The 17,479-nt window shown below is 40.5% G+C and overlaps 1 protein-coding gene and 1 pseudogene across 2 annotated transcripts in view; both read left to right on the plus strand.

The window, feature by feature from the left end:
* Positions 1-17,479, plus strand: part of NMRK1 (nicotinamide riboside kinase 1) — a 70,668-nt gene that overhangs the window by 38,653 nt on the left and 14,536 nt on the right. Inside the window, exons 3-8 of one of the 2 annotated variants that reach the window (XM_004383287.2) lie at positions 1,320-1,410; positions 1,705-1,753; positions 6,020-6,167; positions 6,246-6,317; positions 6,946-7,052; positions 13,532-13,615. In XM_004383287.2, coding sequence (XP_004383344.2) covers positions 1,320-1,410; positions 1,705-1,753; positions 6,020-6,167; positions 6,246-6,317; positions 6,946-7,052; positions 13,532-13,615 — 551 coding nt within the window. Of the gene's footprint in view, positions 1-1,319; positions 1,411-1,704; positions 1,754-6,019; positions 6,168-6,245; positions 6,318-6,945; positions 7,053-13,531; positions 13,775-17,479 lie in introns of those variants that run through there. The other variant, XM_023737743.1, reaches the window with a different exon arrangement.
* On the plus strand, positions 2,022-4,593 carry LOC105756643 (40S ribosomal protein S4-like; annotated as a pseudogene).

Here is a 17,479-nt window from a genome sequence, read left to right on the forward strand (position 1 = left end):
AATTCATTGCACCACATTAGGTGTTACTTGAATTACATCCAGCAAGCAATTTTGATGAATAAATATGAGTTCCTTTCCTAGATGACAAACACATTGGGATTCATCTCATCTGAGATCTTAACCTGGGATTAAAGTTCTTGAAAATAAATGTCCAATCAAGATTTTTTTGTGCTGTGGACATTTGGTGTGGTGAAGGCTTGACTGCTTCTCAGAGTAATGGTTTTAATTGCACAAAATACAGGAATACAAAGGAAACCAGTTATACTGAATTATAGTTATAAAAATATTTGTAAAAATAAATGTGACATTGTGATGTATATACTTACTTGTTCATGTATTAAATAACGCTATCCAGTGGTGTGTCTAAAAAATGTCATAAATTTGAAATAATTCTGAGCATCAATGATATTTTAAAATATCTGCGACAACTACAACATGATATGAAAATAACTGATTTCTATTGGTGACCAAGTCACAGGTACCATTAATACTGTACCTCTGTACTTTGTTACTTACATTTGTAATTAAAGGAAATGCTCATTTTCAGTTCAAATTTAGTAAAAATACAGATGTAATATGTTTCCCATTGAAGTTCACAAAGACCCTGAGTTCTGTCCACAGACCCCTTGGAGGTACATGAGCCCCGGGTTAAAAAACTCTGGAGTAAACGAGTGAATAGAGAAGTGCCTCCATGTGCTATGCGTGGTGCGGGATGCTGGGGAACTAGCTACAGAGAGGTGTTGTCAGGGTCCCCATTCTCGATGTCACAGTCCAGCAGAAAGGGACAAATAACTGATGTGATGTGATAAACTACAATAGACTTCCCATCTACCCCCAGTGTTGAGAGAGAATGGGAAAGGGAGGTGTCACAGAGGAGATGTAAATTCACAGTAGGTGGCATGTAGTGAACCACTCCCTCATTTTGTGCAATGAAACAAAATCACCATTACCATATGTAATTTTATATACTTGCACCAAAGTGTTACTCCTGTTATTTGAGTGGAAGTGAACTATGAATTAATATTTTGCTGCAGACATATATCCTTCTGCTTAAGTCTTAGTCCTGCCCAGTTCACTTGCCCAGTAGTTGGTTACCTTTCTCCTCCAGTCTTCCCAACTTATTTTTTTTATCATTTACATCAGATCTGCCTATGCCGATCGTTTTGCCAACAGGAAAAGCAATAACTGCTGAAGAAATATTTTTTCTTAGATATTAAATATTGTTTTAAATATCCTTTTCCTCTAAGATTATTTTAAAATGTTTTATGTTTTTCAATGCGTTTTCCTTCTTCGTGTTTTTTTCTCTTCCTTTGGTTCAGTGTGACAAATGGTGGCAAGACAACGCTGGCTAAGAATTTGCAGAAGCACCTCCAAAACTGCAGTGTCATATCTCAAGATGATTTCTTTAAGGTATTTATAAAGCTTCTTAGATAATTTATTTAACGTAAAAACATTCTAATAACAAAGTTAATTGAATTGCATTCTATCGGTCTTGCTGAGTGATACACCTTTTACAGTGGAAGAACGCTCCATGCAGTAGTGTCACTTATCCACTAGATGGTACCACTTACTGCTGCTGATCTTAGATTTTCTTTATCATCATCATCCAAAGCATTTTTTGAAGACTTATCTCCTCTTCATTCTGTAATTGTATTATTTCTGCAAACTGTTTTGACTGGCACTTTGTTGTTTTTTTTTTTCCAGCCAGTGTCTGAGATAGAGACAGACAAAAACGGATTTTTGCAGTATGATGGTAAGTTGATGATCTTGTAAAACATTGTACGCTAATTTCATTGTCTTTTTCAAACCCAAAGAATTTCACTGTCTATGAAAACAGTCTTAAAGTGTGTTTAAATATATTGTTGTATTTTATACCTGCCTTCATAGGTTTCTGATTTGTGTTCAACTATTTAAATAAATAAATCCTTCCCCAGTTTCATATTTAAAACTGAAAACATAGGAATGATAGATTTTTCTTCCGAAGCTGGGGCATACTAGGTTTGCTGTCTCTCTGCTCACCCATGTGCTTGGATTGTGTAACTAGATACATTCCCTCCCACTAGAGAATCTTGCCCGGCGCAACTGTAAGCTCTCAATATCTTCTCAACTTTCTTTCCCAGTGACCAAGGTACTAGCAGCTGTTTTTTTTCTTTTCACTGCTCAGAGAAGCTTGTGAATATTTTTTAGATGGATTCATCTCATTCCCTTGCCCCAAGCTAACACGGTTTTGAAGCCAAACGATTAAAGTCCAGCAGAAAACATTTGTTTTCTTGCAGAGAACATTGTGCTAATAGTCTATATTATATTTAATATTCTTATTAACTATTATAATTAACAAGTTGGTCATCAAGTGTTTATGTAAACTAGAAACAGAGCACATTCTCCCTCCTAAAGACTCTTAAACAATGTTCTTTATTTTCACCTTTGATTGGCCTGGAGGAAAAAAAAGAATGTTGTATAATCATTTCTTTACAGACATATGGTAAGTTTGGGGAAAAAAAAAAAAAAAACCTGTTGCCATCAAGTCAATACCAACTCATAGTGACCCTATAGGACAGTGTAGAACTGTCCCATAGGGTTTCCAAAGCTGTAATCTTTACGGAAGCAGACTGCTACATCTTTCTACCGAAGAGCAGCTGGTGAGTTCAAACTGCTGACCTTTTGATCAGCAGCCCAGCACTTAACGGCTACATCTCCTAGACTCAACTGTCTATTCTTGTGTCTTGAGCTGCAGCCAGGATATACGTTTCCTTCTTGTCACCTCCTCCGAAGGATAGTGAGAAAGAGTATCACAAAGAGTTAAACAAGGAAAAACTGTTTTCAACAATTGATAAAGAATTATTATTCCTAATTTATAACGATTTCTTACAAACTGACAAGGAAAACACTAATATCCCAATAGAAAAGTAGGCACAGGATGTGAGTAAGCTGTTTACAGAAGCGAAGGTTATTTGATTAATAAATGAACAATAAACCTCACAAGTAGTCAAACAATTGCAAATTATATATATATATATTTTTTTCCCACTTACCAAGTAAAAAAAAGTTTTTAAAGCAATGAGAATTATCTAATGATGGTACAGGCGCAATAAAACAAAAACACATACACTTTAGATTGGAGTATAAATTTGTATAACTTTTCTAGAAAGGAGCTTGAGCATATGTCCCAAAGACATGAAAATGCTTATGCCAGCCTATCTTAGTTACCTAATGCTGCTATAACAGAAATACCACAAGTAGGTGGCTTTAACAAAAAGAAATTTATTTTCTCACAGTTTAGAAGGCTAGAAGTTCAAATTGAGGGCGCTGGCTCTAGGGGAAGGCTTTCTGTCTCTGTCCACTTTAGGGGAAAGTCCTTGTCTCTTTTCAGCTTCTGTTTCTTTGTTCCTTGGAGATCTCATGGGGTGTGACATCTGTCTTCCCCTATTTGTGCTTTTTTGTTGCTTGCCTAATCTGCTGTTTTATATCTCAAAAGAGATTGACATAAGACACACTTGACACTAATACTATCTCATTAACATCACAAAGAAAATCCTATTTCCAAATGGGATTATAATGGCAGGGATAGTAGGAGGGTCAGCGAAAAAGAGGAAGACCCTCAACGAGGTAGATTGACACAGTGGCTGCAACAGTGGGCTCAAGCATAACAATGACTGTGAGGATGGCACAGGACCAGGCAGTGTTTTGTTTTATTATACATAGGATCGCTGTAAGTCAGAACGGACTCGACAGCACCTAACAACAACAACAACAGCAGGATTTACAACACATATTTTGGGGGGACACAATCCATAACACAGCCTCTTCCAGTACCTAACATAGCCATCGCTTGTGGTCCCAAGAACTGTCTGAAGAATGTTGCAGCTCCAAAGCATTTGAGGCTGGACAAACTGACCAGGTGTGTTTGCTCCTCATCCATCTACAGGTCCCCATTAGCTGAGAGAACGTCTCCCCCTCATTCTTTTCTTAAGGAACAGACTTGCATATGCCCTAAAGGGGAGATGAAGTGAAGATCTGCATGCAGCAGTTCATTAAGATTGATGGCAAGGTTCAAACTGATATAACCTACCCTGTTGGTTTTGTGATGTCATCAGCATCAACAAGACCGGAGAGAATTTCCGTCTGATCTGTGACACCAAGGTTCGCTTTTCCGTTTATCGTATTATGCCAGAGTAGGTGAAGTGCAGGTTATGCAAAACAAGAAAGATTTTTGTGGGCACGAAACGAATCCCTCATCTGGTGACCCACGTTGCTCACACCATCCATTCCCCTGATCCCCTCATTCAGATTAATTTGGAGACTAGAAGGATGACTGATTTCATCAAGTTCAACACTGTTAACCTGTGTATAGTGACTGGCGGTGTTAAGCTGGAAGAATTGATTTGAGCACTAACAGAGAGAGATCCCAGCTCTTTTGATGTGGTTCATGTGAAAGATGGCCAGTGGCAAAGCTTTGCCACCTGGCTTTCCAGCATTTTCATCATTGGCAAAGGCAACAAACCGTGGATTTCTCCCTCCGGAGGCAAAGGTATCCACATCACCACTGCTGAAGAAAGAGACAACTGACTGGCTGCCAAACAGAGCAGTAAGTGAAGTGGTCTCTAGACGCCATGAATGAAGAGGTCTGTGTGTATCATTAAAAATAATACAGTATGAAACGAAAATGTTTATGCCACGTGTTCAAGTATCCCACCTCCGGGAATCTAAAAGAAAATCTGAACTGGTAAATGTATGAATTTAAGGTAAGAGATAAATGATGTCCCGGATTTACTGGATTTGAAACAAGCCTAAGAAGCCCTAATTCCTTTTAGTGGGAAGGGGTACTTGGAGACCACAATTTTGGTACAAGGGGTGCTCATCTTTACATGTGAAATGATACAGTATCCTGGATTTGAAGCAAATCTAAGGTGCCCTGATTCCTCTTATTGGGAAATGCTATTTTGAGACCACATTCTGGGCACCAGGGTAGTTCATTGCTACTAGGGTGGTCATCCTGCAAAAGAATATGATGTCCTGGGTTTGCTTTAAAATAATCTGGCGAGAGATGGGAGTAGAAGTTATAAATAAAGCAAGATTAACCAAGAGTTTATGATTGTACAGTTAATTAATTGATTAATTAATTATGCTTTCATAGTATTTGTAGTTTGGAATATTTATGTTGCAGTTCTGGGGTTAACTAACAATTCCCTGCAATGTTTCTCACATTTACCTGATAATAAGAATTACCTGGTGTGGTAGGCTGACTAATGCCCCCCCCCCGCCTTATTGTATCCACATCCTAATCCCCAGAACCTGTGAATGTTACCTTATATGGCAAAGAGCTTTTGCAGATTTGATTAAATTAAGGCTCTCGAGGTGAGGAGATTATCCTGGATTATCTGGTGGGCCCAGTGTAATTACAGTGGTCCTTATATGAGGGATACAGCAAGAGTTAAAATCAGAAGTGAAGGTGATGTGATTATGGAAGCAGAGACAGGAGTGAAGTGCTTTGAAGATGGCGGAAGGATACACCAGCTAAGGAGTACAGGCAACCACTAGAAGCTGAAAAGGTCATGGAAATGGATTCTTCCCTCAGAGCCTCCATGAAGGACCATCCTTATGGAGGAACGAGCCCTCCCAACATCTGGACTTTAGCCCAGTGAAACTCATTTTGGACTTCTTACCTCCAGAACTATAAGATAATAAATTCATGTTGTTTTAAGCCACTGAGAAAAGCAAAAACAGAAACAAAAACAAAAAAATTTGTGATTATCAAAGCTGGTAATGGGGACATGGGAATTCATTGTACTGTCTACTTTTGTCTTTTGTATATGTTTGAAATTCTCCGTAATAAAATATTTCCATTCCACCTATTTATCAATACTATAGTTTAAATTCAGTATATAAAATGCTTGTTATTAGATTTAAATAAAATGATATTACTCTATAACCTTTGTAGAGCCCTGATTTTACTTATCACAAAAAGCTGCATCACAAAACTCTTCATACTGAATTTATATTTTTGTGTATTTGTTTGAAGTGCTTGAAGCGCTTAACATGGAAAAAATGATGTCAGCCATTTCCTGCTGGATGGAAAGCGCAAGACACTCTCTGCTGTCAACTGACTGGGAAAGTGCTGAGGAAATTCCCATCTTAATCATTGAAGGTTTCCTTCTCTTTAACTATAAGTAAGCATCACCATTCTAAAATTGACTCAGAATGAATGGCGCGGGGAACATTGTGAACTAAATATACTGTTATTTTAGACCCCTTGACACTATATGGAATAGAAGCTACTTTCTGACTGTTCCGTATGAAGAATGCAAAAGGAGGAGGAGGTAAGTTTTGAAATCACTTTTGTGAATTAGAATTCAAAAAGGCAAAATTTAGGAAAAACAGGGAAGGCAACACTGTTTAGCAATTTGTGTGTATCATTTTTCAAACCAGGGAAACCTTAACTTTCTTACACAAGGAGGAAAACCTTTTTCCATAAATAGTCATCCAGGTGGAGTAAAGCAAATTACTTTTCTAAGAAAATACACTTTTACAAGCTGTTTGGCTCATTTTTCCTAAATCTTCCAATGAACCAATCTCATGTTGATTATGATTTATAATCTAATTGTTTTCTGTTATAGCCACACAAAACACCAATCAGCTAAAAGTTTAACCCAACATATCAGTATCTTTATTTACAATGATATCTGTTTCTTGACTCTTCTGTAAAGCACTAGAGGGGAGAAAAGACAATTATGAACTGTATTCAGTGAATTACAAATTAATTTTTGGACTGAAGAACTAAATCCGTTTTCATGCCTTCGTATGTATTTGCATTGAATCTAAAACATGTCGTATTAATCGTGTTTAGAGCTCATCTCTGAGTGATTTTCCCATTATCCTGACCACTATTATTTTACTTTATCAATTGTGTGTTTGTGTCTACATAAAGTTTCGTACATGTTTTGGTAGTACAAGGGTCTATGAGCCGCCAGACCCTCCAGGGTACTTTGACGGCCACGTGTGGCCCATGTATCTGAAGCACAAAAGAGAAATCGAGGACATCACGTGGGAAATTGGTAAGTGCCTTTCTAACCTCTATGTAAGGCCTTTTACTTGCCATTTGCTTCAGAGTATAGAAAAGAAAAGCATTTAGGCCCCTGGACACCCTTTTAGCTCAGTAATGAAGTCACTCCTGAGGTTCACCCGTCAGCCAAAGATTAGATAGGCCATAAAACAAAACGAGACTAAAGGGGCACACCAGCCCAGGGGCAAGGACTAGAAGGCAGGAGGAGACGGAAAACAGGTAATGGGGAACCCAAGGTCGAGAAGGGGAGAGTGTTGACATGTCGTGGGGTTGGTAACCAATGTCACAAAACAATATGTGTACTAATAGTTTAATGAGGAGCTAGTTTGTTTTGTAAACCTTCATCTAAAGTACAATAATAGTAAAAAATAAATGTCCAAAAGTCTGAAAAAGACAGGGTAACAGGCTATTGTGTATGCCTCCAGATTTCTGTATGTATATATCATTTTAAAAAATAAAATAAAAATTGGTTCATACTAAAAAAAAGGCAAAGAAAAGAATTTAGGAGGCGTTTTTCTCATGGTGAAGGTTATAAAGGGCCACTTTAGGCCAGAGCACTTCTGGTCTTCATCTCTTCCCAGACTGGCTCTGCTGGTGTCTGTTGCTCTCTGTGTGGCTCTTGTTAGAAGCTTGCCAACTTCTGGATGGTCATTCATTCAACAAATGATAATTGAATGCCTTCCATGTGGGGATACAGAGGGGAACAAGGCAGACACAGTCCCTGCAGTCAGGGAGCTAACATTCTATCAGGGAAGACAGACGTCAAACAAACTAGTTGCATAAGCATGTCCTTGCTGCATTGTAAGTGCTGTGCTGAAGATGTATAGGGTGCTGTGAGACAGAGCTCCTGGAAGACTACCTCAGTCCCAACGGTCAGTCAGGGAAGGCCTCCTTGAGGAAGCTACATTTAAGCCAGACTCTGACAGCGTATTAGTTTCCTAGGCCTGCTGTAACAGATTACCTCAAACTGGGTGGCTTCAAACAACAGAAATTTATTCTTACAACCGTAAGCGCTTGGCTGCTAACTGAAAGATTGGCAGTTCGAATCCACCCAGCGGCTCCACGAAAGACCTGTGGTGATCTGCTTGCATAAAGATTCCAGCCAAGAAAACCCTATGGAGCAGTGCTACCCTCTAACACATGGGGTCACTATGAGTCAGAATCCACTCAACTGCACCCAACAGCAACACACTTTCCTTGAAGGCTCTAGGGGAAGATCCCTCCTTGCCTCTTCCAGCTTCTGGCAGCTCCATGTGCTCCTTGGCTCATGGCAGCATAACTCCAATCTCTGCCTCCAGCAGCACATGGCTGTTTTCCTTCTGTGTCTATATCTCTTCTCTTCTTTTTATAAGGACACCAGTCATATTGGATTAGGGAACACCACATCACACTCCAGCATGACCTCATGATAACTTGATTACATCTGCAGAGACCCTATTTCCAAATAAGATCACATTCCCAAGTTCTGAAGCTTAGGACTTCAACTTGACTTTCAGGGGGATACAATTTAACCCATTACAGATGGGGTTTAACTGGACAAAGGGAGGTGGGGGTGTGAGGATAGAGATTCCCGGGTAGTGAGTATGGCCATGGGGCAGGAACAATAAGCAGAACCTTAAAGAAGGCTGGCATATTTGTGGTAGAGAAAACCAAGAGGGAGAGTCGATGCTGGTGATAGAGGCAGGTCCAGACCCTACAACAAGGGTGGTAGACCATTGTCCTAAGAGAAGCGGCAAGTCCTCTACAGAGAGATTTTAAACAGGGACATGATTGATATCAAATTCTTGTTTTAATAAGATCACTCTGGCTACATGGAGAATGGATTTGTTGTTGTTTGGTGCCATCAAGTTGATTCCAACTCATAGCAACCCTGTGTACAACAGAACGAAACACTGTCGGCTCCTGTGCCATCCTCACAATCATTATTACGCTTGAGCCCATCATTGCAGCCACCATGTCAGTCCATCTCATGGAGGGACTTTCTCTTTTTCACTGACCCTCTACTTTACCAAGCATGATGTCCTTCTCTAGGGACTGATTCCTCCTGACAACATGTCCAAAGTATGTGAGACAAAGTCTCGCCATCCTTGCTTCCAAGGAGCATTCTGGCTGTACTTCTTCCAAGACAGATTTGTTAGTTCTTCTGGAAGTCCATGGTGTATTCAGTATTCTTTGCCAGCACCAGAGTTCAAAGGCATCAATTCTTCTTCCGTCTGCCTTAGTCATTGTCCAGCTTTCACATGCATGTGAGGTGATTGAAAATACCGTGGCTTGGGTCAGGTGCACCTTAGTCCTCAGAGTGACATCTTTGCTTCTAACATTTTAAAGTGGTCTTTTGCAGCAGATTTGCCCAGTGCAATACATCTTTTGATTTCTTGACTGCTGCTTCCATGGGCATTGATTGTGGATCCAAGTGAAATGAAGTCCTTGACAACTTCAGTCTTTTCTCTGTTTATCATAATGTTGCTTATTAATCCAGTTGTGAGGATTTTTGTTTTCTTTATGTTGAGGTGTAATCCATACTGAAGGCTATGATCTTTGATCTTCATCAGTAGGTGCTTCAAGTCCTCTTCACTTTCAGCAAGCAAGGTTGTGTCACCTGCATAATGCAGGCTGTTAAGAGTCTTCCACTAATCCCGATATACTCCAGCTTCTCAGATTATTTGCTTGGCGTATACTGATTGAATTAAGTATGGTGAAAGGATACAATGCTAACACACACCTTTCCTGATTTTAAACCACACAGTATCCCCTTGTTCTATTTGACTCGCTCTTGGTCTATGTACAGGTTCTGCATGAGCACAGTTAAGTGTTCTAGGATTCATATTCTTCACAATGTTATCCTTAATTTGTTATGATCCACATGGTTGAATGCCTTTGCATAGTCAGTAAAACACAGATAGGCATCTTTCTGGTTTTCTCAGCTTTTAGCCATGATCCATCTGACATCAATATCCCTCTTTCCATGTCCTTTTCTGAATCCAGCTTGAGTTTCTGGTAGTTCTCTGTCAGTGTACTGCTGCAACTGCTTTTGAATGATTTTCAGCATAATTTTACTTGTATGTGATATTAATGATATTGTTCGATAATGTCCACGTTCTGTTGGAGCACCTTTCTTTGGAATGGGTACAAATATGGTTCTCTTCCGGTCGGTTGGCCAGGCAGCTGCCCTCCAAATTTCCTGACATAGACAAGTGAGCACTTCCAGTGCTGCATCTGTTTGTTAAAACATCTCAATTAGTATTCCGTCAATTCCTGGAGACTTGTTTTTCTGCAGTGCCTTTAGTGCAGCTCAGACTTCTTTCAGTACTATTGGTTCTTGATCATATGCTACCTCCTGAAATAGTTGAATGTCAACCAATTCTTTTTGATACAGTGTATTCCTTCCATCATCTCTTGATGCTTCCTGCATCATTCGATATTTTCCTCGTAGAATCCTTCTGTATTGCAACTCGAGGCTTGAATTTTTTCTTCAGTTCTTTCGGCTTGAGAAATGTCAAGTGTGTTCCACCCTTTCGGTTTTCTAATTCCAGGTCTTTGCACATTTCAACATAATACTTCACTTTGTCTTCTGGAGCTGCCCTTTGAAATCTTCTGTTCTGCTCTTTTAGTTCATCATTTCGTCCGTTTGCTTTAGTTACTCTACATTCAAGAGCAAGTTTCAGAGTCTCTTCTGACATCCATTTTAGTCTTTTCTTTCTTTTCCTGTCTTTGAATGACCTCTTGCTTTCTTCACGTATGATGTCATCCCACAACTCGTCTGGTCTTCGGTCATTAGTGTTCAATGTGTAAATCTCTTCCTGAGATGGTCTCTAAATTCAAGTGTGATATACTCAAGGTCATGTTTTGGCTCTTGTGGACTTGCTGTAATTTTCTTCAGTTTCAACTTGAATTTGCATATGAGTAATTGATGATCTGTTCTGCCGTCGGCCCCTGGCCTTGTTCTGACTGATGATTTTGAGCTTCTCCATCATCTCTTTCCACAGATAGAGTCGATTTGATTCCTGTGTGTTCCATCTGGCAAGGTCTATGTATATAGTCGCTGTTTATGTTGTTGAAAAAGATATTTGCAATGACGAAACCATTGCTCTTGCAAAATTCTATCATGGAATCTCTGGCATCGTTTCTATCACCAAGGCTGTATTTTCCAACTACTGATTTGTCTACTTTGTTTCCAACTTTTGCATTCCAATCACCAGTGATTATCAATGCATGCTGATTGCATGTTTGATCAATTTCAGACTGCAGAAGTTAGTAAAAATCTTCAGTTTCTTCATCTTTGGCCTTAATGGTTGGTGAGTAAATTTGAATAATAGTTGTATTAACTGGTCTTCCTTGTGGGCGTATGGCTATTATCACTGACAGCATTGTACTTAAGGATAGATCTTGAAATGTTCTTTTTGACAATGAATACTGTGCCATTCCTTTTCGATTTGTCATTCCTGGCATAGTAGATCATATGAATGTCTGATTCAAAATGGCCAACACCAGTCCATTTCAGCTCACTGTTGCCTAGGATATTGATGTTTATGCATTCCATTTCATTTTTGACAACTTCCAGTTTTCCTAGATTCATACTTTGTACATTTTACATTCTGATTATTAATGGATGTTTGCAGCTGTTTCTTCTCATTTGAACTGGGTGATGGAGTAGACATGGAGGGTGGGGAAATTGAAGTGTCAAGGATGACACCTGAGGAACTGGCAGGTGTTATTTCAGGAAACCAAAAAGGAGTTGCAGATTTTGAAGGGAGGAATGCAAGTCTGTTTTAGCCATAATGAGGTTGAGAAGCTTGAGAGACAAAGTAGCGAATCAGAGGTAGGCAACTGGATCTATGGGAATGGGCCAAGAACAGATGGCTAGAATCAGAGTTCAAGGCTGAGAAGATGGCAGGAGGGTGCCAAGAGAGGTGGTTGGATACAGCAGAGGAATCAGAAGTTAAGTATACTTTTTAGAATACAGGGGAGCTGGCCTCCAGGGTGGCTATGCCAGAGCCAAGCAGAAAGCACAGAGCGCTGCCTGCTGTCTGCTTGCCGCTCTGATCTCTTCTTCAGTCCAGCTCACCCCTCTCCATCCCCGGAGCCACTGCTGAGGCTCTGGCCACACCATTTCCTGCCTAGAGTTTCCGTTGCAGGGATTTCCTCTTCTCACTGTCCCTCTCTTCCTTCTCTATCTAAAATGCAGGGTTAACCATGCCTTTTCCCTGCTGAAGTGCTTTCAGTCCAAAAAGCCAGACATCAAGGCCTCTAAAGACTAAGGCACAGCCTTGCTTTAGAATCTCATCTCTCACACTCTTCCCACCACCCCCACATTCTAGCCGTTTCAAACTCGACCTCTTTTTCTTACTAGGCAGGACGCTCTCATACCTCCCTGCCCTTATATCTCCTTGCCCCTGCTGTTTTCTGACTCGAAGGTCCTTTCCTCCCTTCAACCTAGATGACTTCTACTTTTTCTCCAAAACTGCTTTTGCTGGTTTTGTTAAAAATACATATTTCTAGGCCTGGTGAATTCTGATTCAGTACACATGGGGCAGAGCCCAGACACCCCCCCCCCCCGCGTCGGTTAAGGAGCTTCCCAAGTGATCCTGCTGCAGAAGTAGGTTGGAGAACCACCCCCTTAAATGACTCTTGAGTAGGCGCCTCTTGGGTGCACCTGAAGTGCCCACATGTACAATGCCACTTAACTATGTTCCTTTTTAATTTTTTAAAAAATAGTTTGGATTTCTTTGTAGCAAACCAAAGTTTTTGACCTGTTGTACGTGGCTGTGCACTGTTTCTCTCCTTCATTGTTTTTTTTTTTTTCTTCTTTTAAGTTATGACCCAGGGGTCTTTGGTTAAACCTATTGGCATTTGCAAGAGATGTCACTTTATCACCTACATTAGTCAGAGTTCCCCAGAGAAACAAATCAGTAGGGTTGGGGGGTGTGTGTGTGTGTGTGTGTGGGTGTGTGTGTGTGTGTGTGGGTGTGTGTGGGTGTGGGTGTGGGTGTGGGTGTGGGTGTGGGTGTGTGTGTGGGTGTGTGTGTGTGGGTGTGTGTGTGTGTGTGTATTAGAGAGATTGATTAATTGATTTTAAGGAATTGACTCACGTGATTGTGAGGCTGCCAAGTCCAAAATGCATAGGGCAGGTGGCCAAATGGAAACTCCTTCAGTAGGATTTCTGTTTCAGTCTTGAGGCAGAGTTCCTTCTTCTCCTGGAAACCGCAGTTTCTGCTCTTAAGGCCTTCAGCTGATTGGATGAGGCTCATCTACATTATCGAGGGTAATCTCCTTTACTTAGAGTCAGCTGGTTGTAAATATTAGTCATGTCAACAAAATACCTTCACAGCAGCACCTAGACTAGTATTTGATCAAACAGCAAACTGGGCACCACAGCTTAGCCAATAAAATTAACCTTCACATCACCTTTTTAAAAAGCTGCCTATACTGATCAGCCTGTTAGCATTTAACTGTCTGTTTTCCACTTCTCAGTTTACCTAGATGGAACCAAATCTGAAGAGGACCTCTTTTCACAAGTGTATGAAGATCTAATACACGAACTGGCAAAGCAAAAGTGTAAGTATTGTCCTATCAAAGTGGATGGTAGAGGAGGAATTAGCATATGTTACAGAACACTCACGTAAGAGGGATTTTATTTATTCATTCATTCATTTATTGATTGCTTTGAAGAGAATTCAGAATCAGAGATACTGTATAGGCTGGGGGACTTGGTTATTTTGCTGTGAGTCTTTACGGGGACAAAAAAATTTACCCTTTGTTATATCTGTTAATGATATTTAGGTTATATAGTTCACAGTTTTAGTAGATGGTTGTCATTTCAATGGGACTGAAATTATCTTTTGGGCAGAGTGAAGTTAAAATGCTGGTGATTTTGTTTTTAATATGTCTAGAGCTACCCTTCTCCTTTATTTCCCCTTAAAGATTTTCCATGAATTTCTATTTCCCAAATATCTCAAAAAAAACCCCACAAGATTTTAGAGTTATCTGTTGACTGTTTCTTTAAGATTATTGTGTTAGAAAGCACTTTTTGCCATCTAAATCTGACTTAAGCATAAAGAAAGTACAGAGGTGGCAGTGACTTCAGGCTCAGCTGGATCAAGGAGCTCAAGTAGGTTCTCAGGGCTCTGGCTCTTAATTCCACTTTCTGTTTGGATTTATTTTCAAGTCAGTCTCTCTCCACTGGCAGGTGTGGCAACACCATCCTCCTAGGTTCAGCAACCCTAGTGGGGAAAAAAAAAACAGTTTTCGAGATTGGCCATGAGTTGATAAATGTTGAAACTGAGTACAAGGGTATTTCATATATTATTCTTACTATTTTTGCACATGTTAAAAATTATCCAGTTTGAACAGTTTTTTTTAAAGCAGTTTTTCATTTTAGCTCAGCTGAAAAGTGTCAGGGAAGACTGTGACTGGTTCTGCTTGGGTCATATGTCTTTTGCTAAGCCAATCACTGTTGCAGGGAAATGGCAAACTCTGCATTGGCCAAGACTAAATCATATACCCTGTCTTGTAATTGAATGCCCTACCTAAGGCCCCCTGGACTTAAAAGAAGAAATTTCCCAAAGAGAAAGCAAGGCAGGAGGGTGAAACCAGAAGGAGAAGGATAAAAAAGCATGCTGGGTAGAGAAAACAATGGATCTAGCTGCTGTTTTATTTTAACTATTTGAACTGAAAGGATTTCCACGGCTAACACACAGAAAATGCAATCATCAGTTGGGAAAAGGAGACAGTCTGAGTCACTCCAGTAGTGAAGAATGTTCCATGCTTTTCTGGTGAGCAGCAACTACCTCCAGTACAGATGTCATCATATCTTAGTAAAAATTAGATTTCCTGTGTCCTCACCACACTCCTGTCTGACTTGGGGCCTGAGCCAAGCCAGGCAGCCCACTGATCCTGTTGTTGTTAGCTGCTGTTGAGTCAGCCTTCGACTCATGGTGACCCCATGCACAACAAGATCGACAGACCATTGTGATCGATAGGGTTTTTTCATTGGCTGATTTTCGGAAGTAGATCACCAGACCTTTCTTCCTTGTCTGTCTTAGTCTGGAAACTTCACTGAAACCTGTTCAGCATCATAGCAACATGTAAACCTCTGCTGAGCTTGAGGTACATTAGCCAGGAATCAAACCCAGGTCTCCTGCATGGAAGGCAAGAATTCTATCACTGAACCACCACTGTCCCTCCCTATCCCCCATTAATCCTAAACCAAAAATAAATCATTGCCATTGAGTCAATTCCAACTTATAACTACCGTATAGGACAAAGTGGAACTGCCCCGTAGGGTTTCCAAGGCTGTATATCTACCAAAGCAGACTGCCACATCTTTCTCCCGCAGAGCGGTGGGTAGGTTCAAACCTTTCCGTTAGCAGCTGAGTGCTTAAGCCCTAATTTCAGGATCAGCCCTTCATGTAGGCATGAACCCACTTGAAGAAATTTTAGGACCATTTTAAAATTTCTTCCTGCAAGCAGGACTGGTATTTCTTGCCAGATATGCCTGCCCAGCACTGCCATCTGTTATTTGATGGAAGGCAGGCCTCTCACAATGAAGCTCAGGCAGGCACTGGTACAAGGGTATATAGAGACAGTGTGTGTGAAGGCAGGGGTTCACCCTTCATAAATGATAGCACCCATGTCCTGAAATGATGAGAAGCAGACAGCCAGAGCCACTTCTTTCTTTCTGGCCCTAATAAGATCGCCAAAGGGTGTTTCCATTGCTGGCTGCCTATAACTTTCCATCTTCTTGATAATGGCCAGTGCTCGGCCCAGTTCTCTTTTGGCGGCTAAGTCATACGCTGGGATTTGGTGTTATGATCTGCCTGCTGAAAAAGATGTAAACTGCCTTAGTCATGAAGCTCAGGCAAATTGTTCCAGGCTCCATTGTAAATGCCAGCGTCTGCCATCTGTCCCAAGGCTCAAGGACAGCTGACACGTTTTGACAGGTGCTGAAAGCCACAAAAAAGTACGTTTCCGTGTGTGTGGCATCCTCCTCTTTTCCTTGCCTATGTCCTAGAGGCAGCTAAGGAATTGATCAGCTGTGCCATTTAAGGCTCATATCTGGCTTATGTTCCAGCTATTGAATGAAGTTTACAAAGAAAACAATGGAAACATTAGAAGGGTCATAAATCTGAAGCAGATCAGCTTTTGCTACCTCTAAGATCTACATTATTTTTCTTTCAGTTGCATAAATAAGTTACTGTGTTATTTATAGTATTCCCACCACCTTCCCGCTTCCTCCAACCACAGTACCCTGGCAGAGCCAGCCTTGAGAGATCCTCAGCATAGTCTGATTGACCCTCAGTATAAGGCTGAACTAGCTGGGGAGGCATTTCAAATACTTCTATTGACTACTCTTCAGGCTTGTTCTCATAACAGCTCATAAACCTGATTACCCAGTTTTTCATTTTAAGTATATGAAATCCTAATTGTGCCAATAATAATAGTAATGAAAGGGAAACAACAAAGATTGAATTAAATTATTAATAAAACACTAAACAACCCAGGAGAGTAAGGTTATGAAGTTATACCTTTAATTCAATCCTTTTTTAAATCCTAAATTTGAGACAAAAAATAATCATTAGCTATTCCGAGTATAACAAGGCGGACTAACCACCAGGAACATTCAAATTTCTATTAAAAACATTTATTTTCAAAGACTTCCGGGCAACATGGCACTATAGTCAGAAGCACCATGCCATCCCTCCACAGCGAAGATCCAGAAAACTAAGACAAACAGAGTCACATGTCAGTCCTGAAACCCTAAGCATCATGAAGAGATAAAGAACTAAGCCAAGCACTGAATCGAATAAGAAACAGGCTGAGTACAGAGAGAGAGGAGAGATACATGCAGAGGTCCCCTATCAGCTACCACTGCACGGATCCGCCATCTTGGACTCCTATCAGAGATCAGTGAACAGGGATACGAGACAGCAGCTTCACAGAGCTTCCAGCAAGAGACAGAATAACCACACACAATGGAGTACTGTGCAATGAGAAAGAACAATGATGAATCTATGAAGCATCTCATAACATGGATGAAACTGGAGGACATTATGCTGAGAGAAGTAGGTCATTCACAAAAGGACAAATATTGTGTGAGACCTCTACTGTAAAAACCCATAAAGAAGTTCACACACAAAATGTAACAATCTTTGTTGGTTACCAGGGATGGGAGGGGTGGGAGGAAATACTAAATAGGCAATACATAAGTGGTATCTTGGGTGAAGGGTGAGACAGTACACAGTACAGGGGAAACCAGCACAACTTGTACAAGGAAAGGTGATGCAAGCTCCATAGACACATCCAGACTCCCTGAGGGACTGAATTGCTGGGTGGAGGGCTGTGGGGACCATGTCCTTGGGGAACATCTAGCTCAATTGGTATAACACAGTTTATAAACACAACGTTCTACATTCTACCTTG

Source organism: Trichechus manatus, unplaced genomic scaffold, assembly GCF_000243295.1.
Source record: "Trichechus manatus latirostris isolate Lorelei unplaced genomic scaffold, TriManLat1.0 scaffold00107, whole genome shotgun sequence".
In the NCBI taxonomy this organism is placed as follows: Eukaryota; Metazoa; Chordata; class Mammalia; order Sirenia; family Trichechidae; genus Trichechus; species Trichechus manatus.